Source organism: Diceros bicornis, chromosome 5 (genome assembly GCF_020826845.1).
Source record: "Diceros bicornis minor isolate mBicDic1 chromosome 5, mDicBic1.mat.cur, whole genome shotgun sequence".
NCBI lineage: Eukaryota > Metazoa > Chordata > Mammalia > Perissodactyla > Rhinocerotidae > Diceros > Diceros bicornis.
The window spans coordinates 80,628,683-80,647,970 of record NC_080744.1 but is presented as its reverse complement, the minus strand read 5'-3'; the positions used below and the strand labels follow the sequence as shown (position 1 = coordinate 80,647,970).

General features: G+C 41.5%; 1 protein-coding gene across 2 annotated transcripts in view; it reads left to right on the top strand.

Moving 5' to 3' along the window:
• LRRK1 (leucine rich repeat kinase 1) overlaps positions 1-19,288 on the top strand; it is a 128,653-nt gene that overhangs the window by 54,952 nt on the left and 54,413 nt on the right. For both annotated transcript variants that reach the window (XM_058542310.1, XM_058542311.1), the window contains exons 4-6: positions 2,908-3,079; positions 6,718-6,894; positions 7,317-7,465. In XM_058542310.1, the coding sequence (XP_058398293.1) occupies positions 2,908-3,079; positions 6,718-6,894; positions 7,317-7,465 (498 nt within the window). The remainder of the gene's footprint in view (positions 1-2,907; positions 3,080-6,717; positions 6,895-7,316; positions 7,466-19,288) is intronic.

The window sequence follows — 19,288 nt, the reverse complement described above, 5'->3', positions numbered from 1 at the left end:
ATTATGATGAAATAGTTCTGTACCTTGCCTTTGGTGGTGGTTACACAAATCTACACATGTGACAAAGTGACAGAACTATACACTCACATTGTACTAATGTCAAATTACTGGTTTTGATCTTGAACTACAATTATGTAAGATGTTACCATTGGGAGAACTGAGTGAAGGAAACACGGATCCTCTCAGTGCTGTCTTTGCAACTTCCTGTGAATCTCTAATTATTTCAAAGCATTAAGTTAAAAAAATAAATGAAGCATAATTCCACCTTTATAATGTTTAAAAACTGGCAAAAACGAATCTGTGGTGTTAGAAGTCAGGATAGTGGTTACTCCAAGTAGGGCAGTGACAAGAAGAGGGCAGGAGGGGGACTTCTGGGCACAGGTCATCTTCTGTTCCCTGGTCTGGGTGCCCATTACATGGATGTGTTCACTTTGTGGCAATTCATGAAACTGAACACATAATTTTTGTACTTTTCTATAGGTGCGTTATATGCCAATAAAAAGTTATAATGAGTGAAATTAAAAAAAGTATTTGGTTACATATGGGATTATCCATGTGTATATATGGATAAACATGTTCTGGAAGGCTGTGTAGGAGCAGTTTCCTTTGCAGAGGGGAGTGGAGAGGTAGAGGCGGAGAGGAGGCCTCCTTTTTATCTTATACTTGTCTATGCTGTTTGAATTAAAATAATGATTATAGAGCCTCTGGGCTATCTAGCCAGAGAACCAGCCCTGCCCTTTCCGGCCCCCTGGTTCCCTCCTGGCCTTGGGCTGGCTCCTGTGACATCACTTACCACCTCAGGAGGATGGGGCTTTTAAGCCTCTAACCGGCTGGAGTCTAGACAGCCGTTGGTATGTGCAGTGAATCATTTAATCAATCTCTGTGGCTTTTCTCCCTAATGCAAATGCTTTCCTGGAATGGCAGGGCTACAAGGCCCCACCCTGGGCAGAGTCGCAGGCCGGTGGGGTTTTCTGTTCTGGTCATATTGAATATGTGACTCTGTACTGTCCTCCAAATAATTCCAGTCCCTTAGACTGTCCCTTTCCTTACCTGGCAGACATACCTCACATTGCCAGCCCTTTCTCTCCACTTAGAGAACCCAAGCCTCCCTCCAAGTCCCACATTCCCCAGGAGCCTTGGATGGAATGGAGAAAACATGGGCTCTGGAGCCAGAGAGACTCCAGTTCAAATCCTGGATAGTTCTGCGGACTGACTATAAACTCCCTACTTGTAGGCAAGCCGTCGTTTCCTCACCCATGTGATGGAAATACAGATACATCCTGTTATCAGGATTAAATGTGACCATGTAAATAAAACACTGAATGCAGCATCTGGCACAGAGTAAGAGCTTGATAAATATCAGTTCCCATTGACCCATCCCTGCCCGTGTTTCACCCTAAAGTGATCTCCAAAGACACTTGTTTTCTATACTACTCAACAAGGCAATATGCTCTCTTGTGGCTGTTTTATGCCAATTCCTGACTCAAACTGAATTGTAAACTCGTGGAGGCCAGAAATCAGCCATGGCGTTCTCAGTGCTCAGCCCAGCTTCTTACACACAGTAGGTCCTCAGTAAATGTCGAAGATGGCACACACAGGCTGCCTCATTCCAACTTGGGTTCTGCATCTACTTCCTTGAACAATGCTGATGTCCAGGGCCATGGGAAGCAGCCAAGTTCCAGGAGGACTTAAAGTTTCAGTAATGCAGTCAAACACTGCATACCCCAATCCAGCATTGATCTAAGCATCCTTTTTGCAGACCTAAGGGAGCCCATGAAAAGTCAGGGCCATTTTTTACAATCAGTCTATGGCAGCCACTTACTAGCTGTGTGATCTTGGACAAGTTATGAAACCTCTCTGAACCTCCATGTCCTTGTCCATGTATTAACATACTGCCCACCTCATAATGCCTTTAAATACCAGAATGGCTGGAACATGTAGAACTCAGGTTTAGGTCCAATTTCCACCCCATCCTTTTCCTTTGGGCCACTAAGTCAGGGATCCCACTGCGTGTGGCTGGAGGATCTTCCTTCCTGGTTTCAGGTCTGTGGAGCCCCCTCGTCTGTCACATCCACTTATGAATACCCTGCAGGGGGGTCCTTCAGAGAGCCTGGCTGCCTTCTCCTCCTGAGGTCTACACAACACGTATCAGACAGTTACTGAGCTCTGATTCTGTGCCGCATGGGGACATTCACACTGTTTCTGTCCTCTGAAGCTTATGGTCGAGAGCAGTGCTGTCCCAAAGAAATAGAATGCGACCCACATTTATAATATCACATTTTCTAGTAGCCACATTTAAAAAATAAACAGTGGGGCCAGCCCCGTGGCATAGCGGTTACGTGTACACGCTCTGCTTCAGTGGCCCGGGATTCGCAGGTTCAGATCCCAGGCATGGACCGATGCACGGCTTGTCAAGCCATGCTGTGGCGGCGTCCCATAAAAAGTAGAGGAAGATGAGCAAGGAAGTTAGCCCAGAGCCAGTCTTCCTCAGCAAAAAGAGGAGGATTGGCATCAGATGTTAGCTCAGGGCTAATCCTCCTCACAAAAAAAAAAAAAAGTAAACAGAAACAGGTGGAATTTTAATAATCTATTTTATTTAACCTGAATATATTAAAGATCATCATTTGAACATGTAATCAATATAATAATTTTTATTGATAATGAGATAGTTTACCTTTTTTGTACTAAGTCTTTGAAATCACATGTGATTTTGCACTTTCAGCACCTGTCACTTTGCACGAGCCACGTTTCACGTCCTCGACAGCCACTGTGGCTGGTGCTGCTGTCCTGGACAGCGCAGCTCCAGGCTTGCCTGTGGACGTGGTGAAGCATTTAGGGTCAGTTCTCTTGGCAGTTCCCAGCAGTGCTCGTCCCACTGAAGTCCTGTTCCTCTTCTGTTTTGACCAGTGCCAGCTTCTGAGCATCTCTGCGGCCTATGGGGATCTGGAGACCGTCCGGTATCTTCTCACCGAGAGACGGGTGCAGCTGCCAACAGAGCCCACCGACGACAACCCAGCCGTGGTAGCAGCACATTTTGGGCACACTGACGTGGTGCAGGAATTGCTCGAGTCTTTGCCAGGTAAATCCCAGGGCGTGAGCTCCTCCTACCTCTCAGGAGATCCTCTTCTTAGGAATCAGACAGGCGTTTGGGGGGCTTCACCCCCAAATGCTTGTTTCTTCACACTTTCACCAATCAGAAGATCCAGAAATCTGGGGCATCCAGCTGACAATCCAAACAAAGTGAAAACTGCCCGCCAACGGCGGCACCACGTCCCCATCTCACTCTCTTTATCTTACAAGGTAAATTCTCTCAGCTATATTCTATAAAGAATATGGATCTATGTGCCTTTTATTTAAATTTAATAGACTTTATTCTTTAAAGCAGTTTCAGGTTTACAGAAAAATTGATGGAAGGTACAGAGAATTCCCATATACCACCCCCCAACAGTTTCCTCTGTTTATTTACATTTTGTATCAGTGTGGTACATTTGTTATAATTGATGAACCAATACTGATACGTTATTACTAACTAAAGTCTATAGTTTACATTATGGTTGTATATTCTATGGGTTTTGACAAACATGTAATGACATGTATCTACCATTACTGTATCAATATAGAACTGCTTCACTACCCTAAAAATCCTCTGTGCACCACCTCTTCATCCCTCTCTCCCCCAACCCCTGGCAACCACTGTCTCCATAGTTTTGCCTTTTCAGATGGATTTCTTTCACCTAGAAATATGCATTTAAGCTTCCTGCATGTCTTTCCATGGCTTAGGAGTGCATTACTTTTTATCGCTGAATAATATTACATTGTTTGGATGTACCATGCTATGTTGCTTTTTCAGTAATGAGTAATTTAGACTCAAGGTGCCCTGGTCTCCTTTAATTTCTCATAGTGGCCTCGGATCCACAATACGGTACAAGTCCAGGCATCGCTACAGCTGTAGGCTGAGGCATTACCTTAGCAGTGGTCTTTGGGAGTTAAGATTTTTGCCTGGGAGCAGGGCCACCAGCTTCCTGGGTGTGTGACAGTGCAGCCACTCAGGGCCCTGCACTTAGAGGGGCCCCACACTTAGTTTGACACTCTGCAGTTAAACCACCATCTTGAAATTTTTAATAATTTTAAACAAGGGATCCCATTTTTTTCTTTTTGCATGGGGCCCCACAAATTATTTAGTAGTACTGTTAGGAGGTGTCCTACTGTGTGCTTTGAGGTAGATTTGTGCTCAGGGTTGGGTCCAAGCTAGTGCCCCTCTCTTTTGTCTGGAGGGAAAATGAGGCTGTGGATAGAAATCAGGGCAGTATTAGGGCCCAGAGATGCAGATTGGGTCAAGTGAGAAATAGGAGGGCAAGGAGGAGGCTGGGTGCCCCTGAGGAGCCAGAGTCTGACTCCATCTCTTCAGTGATCCCCAAGAATACATGGGTTCTAGCCCCAAAGAGTATATGCCAGCTGACTTACTCACTGAATTGTACGGTTTCCATTTATTGAGCATTTGCCAAGTACTGGACACTCTACAGAACTTGAGAGACACAAAGACTTTTTAAAAGGTGGTTCTAGCCCTTTGGTAGCTCCTGGTCAAGCAGAGGAAATCGAGGCAGAAAAGAGTAACTCTGTGCAGCGTAACCATGCTAAAGTTGAAGTATTTACACAGTGATCTGTGAGCACATAGTCTTATCTGGGTGCAGGATGGGATCTTCACAGGGAGCTGATATCTGAGCTGGGCTTTGCAGGGTGAGTAGGAGTTTACTTGGCAGGCAAGTGAGGGAAGGGCTTGGGTTGCCTGCTTCTGCAGAGCAAGGAGCTTGGCTGGACTTGAGCATGGTTTTCAGCTGCTCCCAGGGGCATCTTATCTTTAACTCAACTGGGGACAGAGTTGCTGAGGGCTGAAGGAGTCCAGAGCATTGTGCTGGGGAAGTGCAGAGATGGGCAGAACAGTGTGCTCCCTCTGGGACTTCCCAAACTGTAGAGGAAGGCAGCCATTGTCAGGAGTAATGTAAGACAGGAAGACACACACAAGGCAGCTAGAGAATGAGGGAGAGTTTGAGAAGAGGAGGAATGAGAGGCTCACAGGGGGTGGGTACATCACTGTGTAATTATGAGCGTCATTTGAAGCACATCATTATGTAATTCATGGTCTCCGGAGCTGGGCAGGGATGGAGTGAAGGAGGAGTAGGAAGGATGGAGACCAAAATGGGGCTCTCTCTGAGTGTTGTTGGATTTGGGCCTGGGAGAATACATGTAGAGTTTCGTATGGTTTGGTTTTAGATAAAGCAGGGCTTAAGTCTCAACGTTGCTATTTACCAACTGTGGGACCTTCTACAAGTTCTCAAATCTCCCTGAGCTTGGGTTTCCTCATATTAAAATCATAGCTGTGAAATATAGCGCCTGCTCCTAAGACAGACATCTGCACATCCGTCCTCAACAGAAGTGAGAGCAGGAGACTGGATTTCTCTTAACTAGTCATCCTTACAGTAAATGAGTTAGGGATCACTGTTCTTGTACATCTCCTTTGAATTATTCAAGTTATCAGTGGGGGCAAAGAAGGGACATTTATTTAGCACCTGCTGCAGCCCAGGCACTCTGCCAGGTGCCTTACCTGCTGGATTTTCATTCCTGTCATCCTGACCTCAGCCCTATTTCCTGGTCAATTTCCTGTCATGGATGGGAGGGTCACTCTCTCCTTGCTTGGGAGCACTTGGGTTCCGAAGGACTTGCCGCCTCTGGAAATGAGACAATGTTATGACGCAATTGGGAAGTTCAGTGTGAAGGATGAGATCGTTTTTCCATGGCAGCGAGATCCAAAAGACATTGCGCTACTTTGAACTTGAAGATAGTGTAACATTTCAGCCCATGCTGTCCCTGTTCACTCAATGTGTTAAGTGTTATTTCATCCTGGAATTAAGTAGGCGGTTCTTTCAAGGAGTAACTCTCAAAGTTTTAGGCTAGAGAATTAGATCTATTTCTTTCATTAAAGCTTTTTTTTTTTTTAACCTGTGACAGTAGTGTATGTATATTACAGATAATGTGGAAAGGCAGAAAAGGGTTATTACAGTAAGAACATAATGACATAACATAATGAGTTCTGTCAGGCACTTGACATATGTTGTGACAATTTATTGAGCCAGGCACTTGACATACATTATGTCATGTAATCCTTACATTAAACTTGGGAGGATGGGTGTTGTTATTCCCATGTTACTGATGCGTAAACTGAGTCAAAGAGAGGTTAAGAAATTTGCCCAAGAATACACAGCTAAAATATTTTAACCCTGATCTGCTGTCTCCAAAGCGCTGACCCCTGTGTGTAATGCTACTCTAGGGATGAGGTCAGGGCTAGGGGTGGGGAAGGGAGTAAGGGGAATGTTCACTATCCCACTTCCCAGAGATAATACTGCGACACTGGGGTAGTTCTTTCTAGTCTTGTTTCCAGGCATACATTCTTTTATTGTTACAATCACACTGTATACGCAGTTTTGAATGCTGCTTTTCCTCACTTGGCCATATTGGACAAGCAGCTGGGTTTATAATGATGTGGGGAGTGTCATATACAGTTCAGAGGGACTATTTCAGGAAACATTGTCAACTCGACAGAAGCGACTTTCAGCTGGAAAGAGGACAGTTGGATTTTATTAATGGTCAAAGGGGAGATCAGAGGGGGAACCACCAGTACCCCTTCAGTGCATTTTCCCTTGCCCTGTCGTCTCCCGCCAGGTCCCTGCACCCCCCAGCGGCTGCTGAACTGGATGCTGGCCCTGGCTTGCCAGCGAGGGCATCTGGGGCTGGTGAAGCTCCTCCTGACTCACGGGGCCGACCCGGAGAGCTATGCAGTCAGGAAGAATGAGTTCCCAGTCATCGTGCGCTTACCCCTCTACGCAGCCATAAAGTCAGGTGGGTCCCCCAGTTAATCCCGCCCACGAGAAGTGTTGCAGTTTCGAGATGTGGGACTGTTCTTCCCACTCACCCCAGCTCTCAAATCGCCTGTATGGAGGCTTTTGCAACTCCTGTTCTTTGCTTCTTGTTCAAAATGTCTGTACACCTTCCCCATTCCCCTCTACTCACACCTGCAAGGGGATTTCAGGGACAAAGACCAACTATGGCAAATGGGACCATTGTGGGAGGCGCTCCAAAGGGCAAAATCCCACAAAAATTCCTTCACTAACAGGAACTTGCCGTATCAAGGGAAGTAATAGAGAAATTCAACCAGCTCAAGGATGTTTTTGTTTCCGTTTCACATATTAGTGTCTGCCATTTTGGACAATGTGACACTCTACATCTGAAATGCCCTTAGCGTTCCATTTTCTGTCCTTTAGGGAATGAAGACATTGCCATATTCCTGCTGCGACATGGGGCTTTCTTCTGTTCCTACATCTTATTGGACAGTCCTGACCCCAGCAAACATCTCCTCAGGAAGTATTTCATCGAAGCTAGTGCCTTGCCTAGCAGCTGTCTGGGGAAAGTGGTGAGTAGTCACTGCCTGGGGATGAATAGATAAAGAAGAGGTCGTATATTCATAGAATGGAATATTTTTCAGCCATGAGAAAGGACATCCTGCCATTTGCGACAGCATGGATAGACTTTGAGGGCCTTATGCTAAGTGAAATAAGTCAGACAGAGAAAGACAAATACTATATGATGTCACTTATATGTGGAATCTAAAAAAGCTGAACTCTTAGAAACAGAGTAGATGGTTTGCCAGGGGCTGTGGGGTGGAGCAAACGGGGAGATGTTGATCATAGGGTACAAACTTCAGTTATAAGATTAAGAAGTACTGGAGATCTAATGTACAGCATTGTGATTATAGTTAATAATACTGTATTATATACTTGAAAGTTGCTAAGAGAGTAGATCTTAAATGTTCTCACCACAAAAGAAATGGTAATTAGGTCACGTGGTGCAGGTGTTAGCTAGCGCTATAATGGCAATCATTTTGATAAGTGTATCAAATCAACACATTGTATACTTTAAACTTACACAATGTTATATGTCAGATATATCTCAATAAAACTGGGAAAAAAACATATTCAGGATTTAGTTTTAGTTAGTTTTCCATTTTAATAACAAAAATAGTATTGCATTATTTACATTATCTTCAACTTGGCTTTTTAAATTTAGCACTCTATCATGGACTCCCTCTATGTGTGGCTACAACTCATTCTTTTAAATACGTACCTTAGATCTATAGAGTGAATATAGCTTGGTTGACTCAGCCCTTCCCTTCTTGGTGGATATCTGAATGGTTTCTGGTTTTTGCCCCTTGTAATATGGCCTGGTTTTCTAGGATATGTGCTTATGTAGATCAGAGTCCTAAAAGTAGACTCCTTTGGAGTCACGTCCCCAAAAAGCTGTAGTAATTCACACTTTCACCAGCATTATATGGGAATTTCTATCCCTACACCTTGGCCAGCCCTAGATATCCAGGAGCCTTTTAATTTTTATCAGTCTGATGGGTGAGAATGATACCTCCTTGTTTTAATGTCCACATTTTTACTATTAATAATATTGAGCATCTTGTCATATCTTCATGAGCTATTTGCATTTCCCTTTATGTGAGTGGCCTGTTACTGTTTGTTGATTATTTTTCTAAAGTGTTGTTCATCTTTTCCATCTCACTTAGAGGGCCTTTTTGTATCTTAGAGATTTTAAGACTTTGTTTATCATACATGTTACCAATATTTTCCCCAATCCGTTATTTTTCTTCTCTTTGTTATCTTTTGTGATAACAAAGATATAAAAATATATAATCAAATACATCTATCTTTTCCTTTGTGCCATCTGAGTTATATAAGAAGGTCATTTCCACCTCCATTTTATATAAATATTCCCCTAGAGTCTCTTGTAATATTTTTATTCTTTTATTTTTTACATTTTAAGTTTTAATTTTTCTGGTATTTATTTGTGTATGTGGTATGAGGGGGGGAGTCTAGCTTTCATCTCTTCTAGATGGATGGTCAGTTATTCTAGCACAATTTTTAAAATAGAACTTCCTTTTCCCTCTGAATTGAAATCTCACCATTGTCATTTTCCCCGCTGTTTACCTGTATATACTTTGGGATTCTCTGTACTGGTCCACTGGCCTATTCATATGTTTCTAGGTAAATGCCATACTATTTTGATAATAGGCATTTCATGTAAGTCTTATAACCTGTTAATGCAAGTTTTCTACTCATTATTTGTTTTTTTCAAAAGTATTTTGACTCATATCAGACATTTGTTCTTCCATTTTGTGCATTTCCCGTGGTGACTCTATTTGTGCAGATTTTATGTACTTTAATGAGATTTTATCATTTTCTTCATAAAGGTCCTGGACCCGTCTTGTTTGTCTTGGCTTCTTTATTGTTTTTGCCACTATTTGAATGGAATATACATAATTTTTTTCCATTTCCATTTCCAACCTGATGTTACTGGTATGGAAAAAGCTGCTTTGTTTATTTATGTTTTATCCAGTCCCCTTGCCAACTTCTCTTATTAATTCTAATAGTTTTTAGAAAAGTTCCTTGAGACTTTTAGGTATATGATCAAGTCATCTGCAAATTTAAAACAGGTTTGTCTCTTCTAATATAGTCACGTGCCACATAATGATGTTTTGGTCAACAACGGACTGCATATATGGCAGTGGTCCCATAAGATTAGTGCCATATAGCCTAGGGGGGCAGTCGGCTATACGATCTAGGTTTGCATAAGTACACTCTATGAAGTTCGCACAGTGACTGAAATCACCTAACGATGCATTTCTCAGAATGTATCTCTGTCATTAAGCAACGCATGATTGTATCTATATAACTTATTTTATTTCATGTCTTATGATGTCACTAGAAATTTCAAAAGTTGAATCATCATAATGATAGCATATGTATCTCTCTTGTTCCTGATTTTAAAGGTCTTGCCATCAGCAATTTATGGGCATTTGCTGTAGATTTTTAGTAAACAGACTCATTATATTTAGGTACTTTCCATGTATTCCCTTTTGCTTCGAGTTTTTATTAGGAAAGACTGCTGACTTTGTCAGATCCCTTTTTGGCAGCTATTGATATATTCATATAGCTTTTCTTCTTTAATTCGTTGATGTAATGAATGATGATAGATGTTGACCCAACCTTGAATTTCGGTAATAAATGCTAATTGACATTTTTACTGCTGGATTTGATCTATTCATATTTTATTTATAATTTTTGCATCTATATTTATAGGTGAATTGATCTATAATTTTTTATTTTTATTGTTTTTATGAGATTTTGGCATCAGACTATGCTAGCTTTACAAAAAGATTTGGGCAACCTTCCATCTTATTATGGTCTAGAGAAGTTTCATAGGAATTATTTACTGTTAAGGGTTAATTAGATAAAACAGGTCTTTATTTTCCGACTTCTTTTGAAGTCATTGGTCAATTCAGGTTGTCTGCTTTCCCTTATTTGCAGTTCAGGAGGTTATATTTTGGTAGAAAATCATCTGTTTCCTTTAGATTTTTAAATTTGCCATCATAGTGTGTTGTATTTACATTTTTATTGCAATTCTTTTCTTCTATATCTGTAGTTATATTTCCCTTTTCATTTACAATCTTGAACACTTTTACTTTTTCTCCTTTGAACTTAATCAGACCAGCCAGGGATTTGTATATTCTAGTAGTCCTGTCAAGAAACACTAGATTTTACTTTTTGTGTGTGATTTGTTCTATTTCATTAATTTTAGCTTTTATCTGTACTAAAACCTTCCTCACATTTTCTTCTTTGAGTATTTCTTTCTTTGAGTATTTTGTGGTGGTGTTGTTAAGGCAGGGCCCTGGCATAAGACTTGCTGGTTCTAATCTGAGCTCCAGGCTTCACTGCTCTAAGACCTTCCTCTGGTTACTTTACCTCTCTGTGTCTTGATTTCCTCATTTGCAAAACAGAAAGAGAGATAAAGGACCTGTCTCAGAGGGATGCTTGAGAATTATATGTGATAGTATTTGTAACATTCTAATAACAATGCCTGGCACATAGTAAGTACCTAATAGGTGTTTCCTATTTTTATTGGGGTTCTTTTTCAGATTTATTGAGTTAAATATTTATTTCAGTCTTTTTTTTTCCCTAATTTTAGCTTGTCAGTTGCATTATTCAAGTCCTTCATGTGCTGTCTATTTGTGCTGGCTTTCTTTATCAGAATCTGAAATACACACACATGTATGCACATACATACATATGTATGTATATATATTTATTTCCTACTTCTACTGATTTTTATCTAGTTCTTCATATTATTCTACAATTTTTTGCTTCATATACCTTGTTTATGGCTTTATGACCCATTTTGACCTATTTCCTTATAACTGCTTTAATCCTGTTGATGCTTCTGTCCTTAAAATTGAGATTATCTCCTCTTTACATGGCCACATTGCCCTCTTTTCCTTTGTATCAACCATGTATAAGTTTCCCCCAGACCTTTATTTTCAGTTTTTCATTGTCTTAGGTATATTCCTTATAAACAGCATTCAGTTTTTAATCCCATCCAAGAGTGTGTCTTTGAGGAATCCACTCAATTCACCTGTCCTAGTGGTTTATTCCTTCCATCTTTTTGTATCATATCTATTGCTATTTCCTTTTTTACCCTTCCCTTATTTTAGCTGGTTTCCTAGTTTCTAAAGAATACTGGTATTCTACTTTCTGTACCATGTTACCTCTCTGTGCCTTGGTTGGTTTTCTCAGTTATAAGACAAGGATAATTAGAGTGTCCACCATGGAGGGCAGCTGCACAGTTAGCACAGGGCCTGCCACCTAGGAAGTGCTGCATAGATGTTAGTTGAATATTAGCCTCATGTTGCAAAAGGAAATCGTGATCACCTGACCCTTACACTGAGGTAGTGCTTCGTGTTTTTTCTGGCACTTTCTTATCATATTTGATCCTTATAACACTTCGGTAAGAACTGCAAGGAATATAATCTGTTTTACAGATGAAAATATTGTGTAGAGACATTTTGTTACTTGTCCGAGGACTGCAAATACCAAACCGTGATGCTCAGACCAGACCCTGAGTCTTCTGAACTGGGGGCTTTTCCCATTTCCTGATTCCTGCGCTGTCCGTCCAGGCGTTCCACGTAGATCAGTGGTTCTCACGCTTTTCTGTACGTTGGAATCCCTGGGAGCTTTTACAGATCCCGATGCTCAGGCCACACCCTACACTAATTAAATCCAAATCTCTGGGGTGGGATCCGTATCAAGAGTTTTTAAAATTCCCCAGGTGATTCCAATGTGCACTCAAGATTGAGAGCCAGGGACTTTGATTTTCTTGGCTTAAGATTAAAAGCAGCTAGTTGTTGGGCCCGGCCTAGTGGTGCAAGTGGTTAAGTGCGCGTGCTCCGCTGCGGCGGCCTGGGGTTCACCGGTTCGGAGACCCGGCACGCACCGACGCACTGCTTGTCGAGCCATGCTGTGGTAGCGTCCCATATAAAGTAGAGGAAGATGGGCATGGATGTTAGCTCAGGGCCAGTCTTCCTCAGAAAAAAAAAAAAAAGAGGAGGAGTGGCATCAGATGCTAGCTCAGGGCTGATCTGCCTCACACAAAAAAAAAAAAATTGAAAAAAAGCAGCTAGTTGACATCTATGCCTGCGATCTTTCCTACCGGTAACTCCTGCTACGTTTGCCAAGATAGGCAGAGAGTGTGGAAGTGATTATTACATCCTGCGAACTAGAAGACAAAGAAAAGACAATGTTGCTTTTCTTCTCCTTGGCTCTTTTCGGTAGAATGGGAAGAGAAAATGAAATTACAGTGTGGCCTGAGTCATAAGGACTCCTTGGCCTTCCCCAAAGCAAGTGGTATTTTTATTATTCGAGTGAATTTCACAGGCCAAGTGCCTGACAGTGGGCAGGTGTGGCTGCCCGTGATCTCTCATCTGTGACAGCACATTCTGTCTGTGCTTCTGGCAGAAGAGAGGGAGGCAGCCCAGAGGGGACCAGCAGTCAGGAACGATGACTCAGGAACCAGAGGTAAGTGCTTCTCCCTCTCCAGGTGTGCAGTGGGATTGAACTAGCATTTTCAGTTCGGAATATTAGATAAGGGCAGGCATAAAAAGGGTGCTTTGCTGCCATGTATACATGTAAACTCCCTTGACTTTGCTGGCATCTGTGGCAGTGACCTTGCTGAGTAGTCATCTTGTTTTTTGTGTATTTGCGCTCTGCCTCCCCCAGCAGCAGGTCAGTATTTTTTAATGTAATTGCGGCCTCCGTGGAAGTCAAGGTTCAGAGCCCTCCTGCATGCCTCTGTGTCAGGCATTGCCTAATTCTCAGGCTGCCAGAAACTGCCTCTGCCCGAAAACGGGCTGCAGAGAAGCCCACGTTGATTTTCCACTGGCAGCAGCGGGCAGCTTAGGTTTGTTGGTGTCTGGTAAGGGAGGTCCGAGAGCCCACACCACGTGGTCTGGACACACTTTTAAAAGAGGAAAAGAGAAGCCAAGTCAGACCTGGCCAAAGCCGTTCCCTGGCTCTGGCTTGTCGGTACCCATCTGAAAGCCGCCAGACTCGCCTGAACTTTTAATGAGACGGCCTGTGTTCGTGGTGAACATCCTGTCAATGTTTGCTTTGTTGCCATGAGAAACAATAACACTTTGATGTTGGCACGCCCAGAAAGGAGCAGGAAAACTCAGCAATGCCAGAGAGGCCTGAGCAGGTCCTGAAATAAGCACGGTGCTCATCTCCATTCAGCAGTTAGAGGGCCAGGCCCGCGGGCTCGCTGGGGCTGTTCTGAGTGTTTGAAATAGACAAGGGTTGAAATTAATTTTGAAACAATCCAATGGGGAAATTATTAATCTCCTTTTAAAAGTCCCTAATGATTTCAAATCTGGCAGCTAACCCAGAGAGGAACATTTATTATTATTATTATTATTATTATTATTATTATTAGTGTCACTTTTTGGATCGGCTCTGGTTTATGTACCTTAAAAATTCCTGGTGACCCGCCATTCAAATGCCTGTGTCTGTGCCCGAGCGCAAACATCCTGGCTGCATATTTTGGGAGCTGAAGCAGCCTTTCTCCATCTGCATGATCTGGTGGACTTGTATTTGCAGGATGCTCGGAAAGGGTAGGATACAGCAAGTATGGCCTCTTGGCCCTTGCTGGGGCCTTCGTGAGCCCCTGACTGAGCCGGCTGAGTGAGGAGCTGCATGCTCCTGAGAGGTCCTCACGTTCTGTGGGCAGGCAGCCTTCCCCGAGGGAAACGAAGGCCTCTGGGGAACATCCTTGTCCTAGGTTAGGCCTAATGTTTGGTGCAAGGGGTTTTATTCAAGAGTTTTATGCTTTCCAGAGCATTTCCACATACACATATTGCCACCTTCTTGGTTCCTAACACCCTCCTCACAGCTGGCGGTGCTGTGCCATGTAGCAGATGTGGGAACTGGCATTCTCTGGAGCAGCAGGGCCTCGGCGGGTAAGAGGCGGTGCTGGTAGTAGACTCTGCCTGCCCATGGCCCGGCCTTTTCACCACTTGCTTGTGTGAGAGGAAGAGAAAGCCCTTCACCTGCCCTCTGAAAGTCATGAAATCAAACTCTGGGCTATTCTGGGCCTCTTTCCATCAATTCTGCTTTTCTTGCCCTGGTGAGAAATTTAGCCAATTGTTCTACATGTGTCTGTTTTCTCTAGTTTCCAAATACTGAATCTTTCCTTGCCCTCATGCCGTGTTCGTATGCTTTCCCTATAGAATAGAATCACCACTGTGACACTATCCACATGGTTAGTGCCTCCTAGAACTTGAGAACAGATAACGAAGGTCACAGGGTAGAATAAGTGAGCAGGTATGCTGTATAGCCTTTCAAGTAGATGTACATGGCAGACTGTCCTACTAGATCTTAAGACATAATACAAAGCAGCAATTATATAAACCATTTGTATTTAGTTAAAAATGGAGAAAATTATTAATGAAATAGAGATGCAGAAATAATAAAAGTATTATTTGAACTTATGTAACTAACTAGAAAACACAGTAAGAAAAGTTTAAGAAAGAAGAAGAAACATTATTAAATATCTTTGGAACTATTGGATATCAGCCTACAGAATAACATTCATAATGATGCAAATAAATTCCAGACAGGTAAGAGTTACACATTGGAAACTCTTCAGAATATATTTTTAAAAGCACATTTATCCCAGTTATAAAAGGGAGGTGATTACATTTCAAAATTTTTAAGATATATAGTCAGAAATAAGGTGAATATATTAATATATTAGAGCAAAATTATTTTTAGTAAAATATAATTTTAAAAAGAAAAGCAATAGAAGATATTTGAAAAAAGAACTGACAGAAACTTAAATCCAAAATAGGTCATTGATACAAATATATGTCAGTTGATAATTGCATTTAATTCAGCCACTGTTTATAGATCACCTACTAGATGCTTGGGACTGAGCAGTGACCAAGCCAGAACCACAGCCCTTGCCATCACATGGCTCACAAGTTCCATTGGGTAAGAAGTTAAGAGAAATGAACAGTTAATTTACAAATAAGAAAACACAGACAGTAAATCATAGCATGGAAACATACAACCTTATTGGCAATTATAGAAATTCAAATTAAAACAACTTGAGAGTACTGTCACATACCTATTAAACTAGCAAAAATAAAGATAAATGCTGAGTAAGACGCTTGGCAGGGTCGTAGAGAAATGGGCACATCAGTGCCTTGCTGCTGGCATTGTAAATTGGTTCCATATGTGTGGAAAGTAATTGGCATCATGTGATAAGATCTATAAAACTCTTTTCTCCCAGTGAACCGTTCTGAATTTGGTATTTCCTTTCTGAAAGATACCTCTAGAACATAATTCAAAAGAAAAAAAAGCAGTTGCTACAGACATGGTCAAAGCACTGCTCTGTATAATAAGGAGAAACTAGGAGAAAGAAACCAGAATGTCCAGCAGCAGGGGACACTATACCTTCCATGCTATACCTGCAGGTGGACACCAGATAGCCAGGAAAAAGAGTGCCTGTCTCTTCAGCTCTCAGCACGCCACTGCTCCTTGATCCTAGGACACTCTCCCAATCTTAGCCCCACACAACATCCTCAGGAAGGCCTTCCTTAACCCACAGGCCTGGTCACATCCGCCCTTGTATCTCTCAGAGCTTCCTGTCCATTTTATTCATAGCACTTAACAAAGTTCAGGGTTGTCTGTTTGGGTGACATTCTTGTTTAATGTCAATTCCCCCATTTGACTGGAAGCTTCCCGAAAGCAGGGAACTTGGCCAATTTTGCTCACTCTGTGTTTTCCCCTCAGTGTAGGGCCTGGAATAGGATGAATGGATGGTTCCATGGATGGATGGATGAATAGTTGCCTGGATGGATGGATGAATGGATGCATGGATGGATAGTTGCATGGATGGATGGATGAATGGATGCATAGATGGATAGTTGCCTGGATGGATGGATGAATGGATGCATGGATGGATAGTTGCATGGATGGATGGGTGAATGGATGCATGGATGGATAGTTGCATGGATGGATGGATGAATGGATGCATGGATGGTTGAAATTTTATATATGAAGTAACCTCCCTTCCATTTACATAGGACTTCATAGCTAACAAAGTACTTTGCCGAACATTCTACTTTAATTTCCTATACAGTCCTGTAAGGTAGAAATTTTTGTCTTTATTTAAATGTTGAGGAAACTGAGGTTCTCTCAATAATAAGTTAAGTAGCTTAGTTAACTGCAGACCTTTTATTTCTTTCTTTTTTCTCTCTTTTTCAAATACCTATTGGCAAAATTCTTAAGTTGGAACTAGTGACGGGAGATTTCTTGTAAGCTTCCTATTTTTAAAAGAAATGACTGAAATACTACAGGGAAAAAAAAGCACAATGTTTTCTTTTTTAAAAAAAAAAAAACCCTCATTACCTATTTTAAAGAATTTTAGTGAAGAAAAAGTGATAAATGTAATTAAACACTTTTTGGCATTCAGATGATTAAAAGAGGGCCACTTTCCTTTGACAGGATGTGCTGACGACTTTCCCTAAGTTCCCACCAGGCTGTTTTCTTAATTTAGGTCCTACTTGGCCTCAGAACTTAAACCTTTGAGTTCAGCTGTTGATTTCTGTTAGAGAAGATTTTGTTACAGTTTTTGCATCCATGTGTGTACGTAATTGGCCTAAAATTTTAATGACCCTTGCAAAGTAACTGGTTTTGACTCGTAAAATGAAGTGAGTCCTCCATTAAGAAACCATTTATATAACATAGGGACTATTTGTTCTTTGAAAGATTTGATTGAAAAGAATTGTATTGAATGAGGAGCCTTTTGGGAGTGAGTGATTCTCTACTTCCCTTATTTGTTTCTCTCATATACATTATTTTGTTTTTTCTCTTGTGTCGCTTTGAGAATTTTTATTTTTGTAAGGAGATCTTTCATCTCAACGTTGTTATTTCATTTGTTAGCTCTGGCTAGGGACAACATCTCCCGTAATTTAAACACTGTTTTCGCATTGGTTGTTAGATTGTCGTTTCCATTCCCAGATAGTAATCTGGTACATTTTCTTTTATTTTTAATTTAGTCAGTTGATTATCAACTTTATTATTTTTTCAAAGATGCTTGAATTGGGTTTATTTATCAACTTCTTTGTTTTTACTTAATTTCGGTTTTTCTATTCTTAGTCTGATTGTTCTCATTTTCCTACTTTCTTTAGCTTTCCATTCTAAGTGGGACACGGCCCTTTTATTATGTTTCACTTTTTATTTTTTGTGACTATCATCAGAGCTGTGCATTTTCTTTCATTACTTGTGATGCTTTTGTTGTTTTAAAAATATATTCTGCAGTTGTGAATTGGTTTTTCTCCCCTGAATTGGTTTTTCTCCCCTACCCAAGCATTACTTAAAAGGGAATTTTTAATGTCTAAATAATTGGACACTCTTTAATTCTGCTTTCCTCATTGATTTCCACCTATACTTTGCCTCCGTCTAGGGCTAAGGTATATAGAGACTTGCCTTTTTTTCCTCTGTTTTCTCCTTTTACTTTTTCCTATTTACTTTTCCTTCATGCTCAGAACTAAATCAATTTAGGTGCAAGTTCAAGACAGAATTCTTCAAATTCTGCTCCTACTATTTGGTGATCTCCCATTGTTGTTGTGGGGTGTAGCTTTATGATTCCTCTATTCATTTTTTGCATATTTGATCTAGCATATTCTGCTCTACTTTTCCTGAATTTTCATTAGTTTTTCTTTTACGTATTTGATCCTGGGTTGGAACATAAAGATTTAGCGTGGTTGTATTTGGGGTTGTGGTTGCCTAAGTGTCTTTATCACTATGGTTCTCTCTCCTAACGCCTTTGAAATTGTGTCGGCTTTTCCAGAGCCATGTGAACATGGTGGAACCGTAGGAAGGGACCAGACAGAGCGTCAGGCACCTGAATTGCTATCCTGGTTCTGCTGCCTTTGAGCAGGTCACCTCTCTGAGGCTCTTTGTGTGCATATTGTGCCCGACCTTACAGGGTTGCTGTGCGAGTCCGTTGAATAAGTGGGCATGAAAGTGCTGTGCTTGCATTGCAAAGAGTCACCAAGAAGGTGTTAGCATGCAGTCACAGCTCAACTTCCAGAAGGTTCCCCTGTGGAGTCTGGTCTTGAGTGTGCCCTTGAGAGTAACACATTGTTCCATGCTACTGTTTAAAATGCCATCATACATTTGTCTTGTAAGTTATTTTTGTACTTATATTTCTCACTGCTCTGATTTCTATGGTAATAGCTCCTTTTTTGTTTGTTTGTTTTAAATTATATCCGCAGCTAACCACTGCTAATTCTGATATTTGCAATATTTTTAGCAGACACGCTTTTGTCTTATCTCCCTCTTCCCTTACTTCCGTTGGTATTCTTGGATCCTTTTTGAAATTCTCCTTCTACACCACAGCGTCCTCACAGGCTTTCCCTAATTTAGGGACTAACTTTACTGTCCTTTTCCTCACCTTTTTATTATATTTCTAATCTACTTATCTCAATAGGCATCCTTTTGGCTTTCAAGAGTCTCTGTTTCTTTCTTTTCTTTTTGTAATCTGTGGGCCTCTCTCAATGGAATGTTCCGGTTTCTCAGGTCTTGACTTCTTCTGTCTTCACTTGACTTGTTACCATCTGTATCAGTGCTGCCATAACAAATTACCAAAAATTGGTTGGCTTAAAATAATAGAAATTTATTGTCTCAAGTTCCGGAGGCTGGAAGTCCAACATCGAGGTGTCGGCAGGGCCGCGCTCCCTCTCACACCTCTAGTGGAAGATCATTCCTTGCCTCTTCTGGTGGTGGCTGGTAATCCTTGGCATTCTTTGGCTTGTAGACCCATCACTCCAGTCCGATGT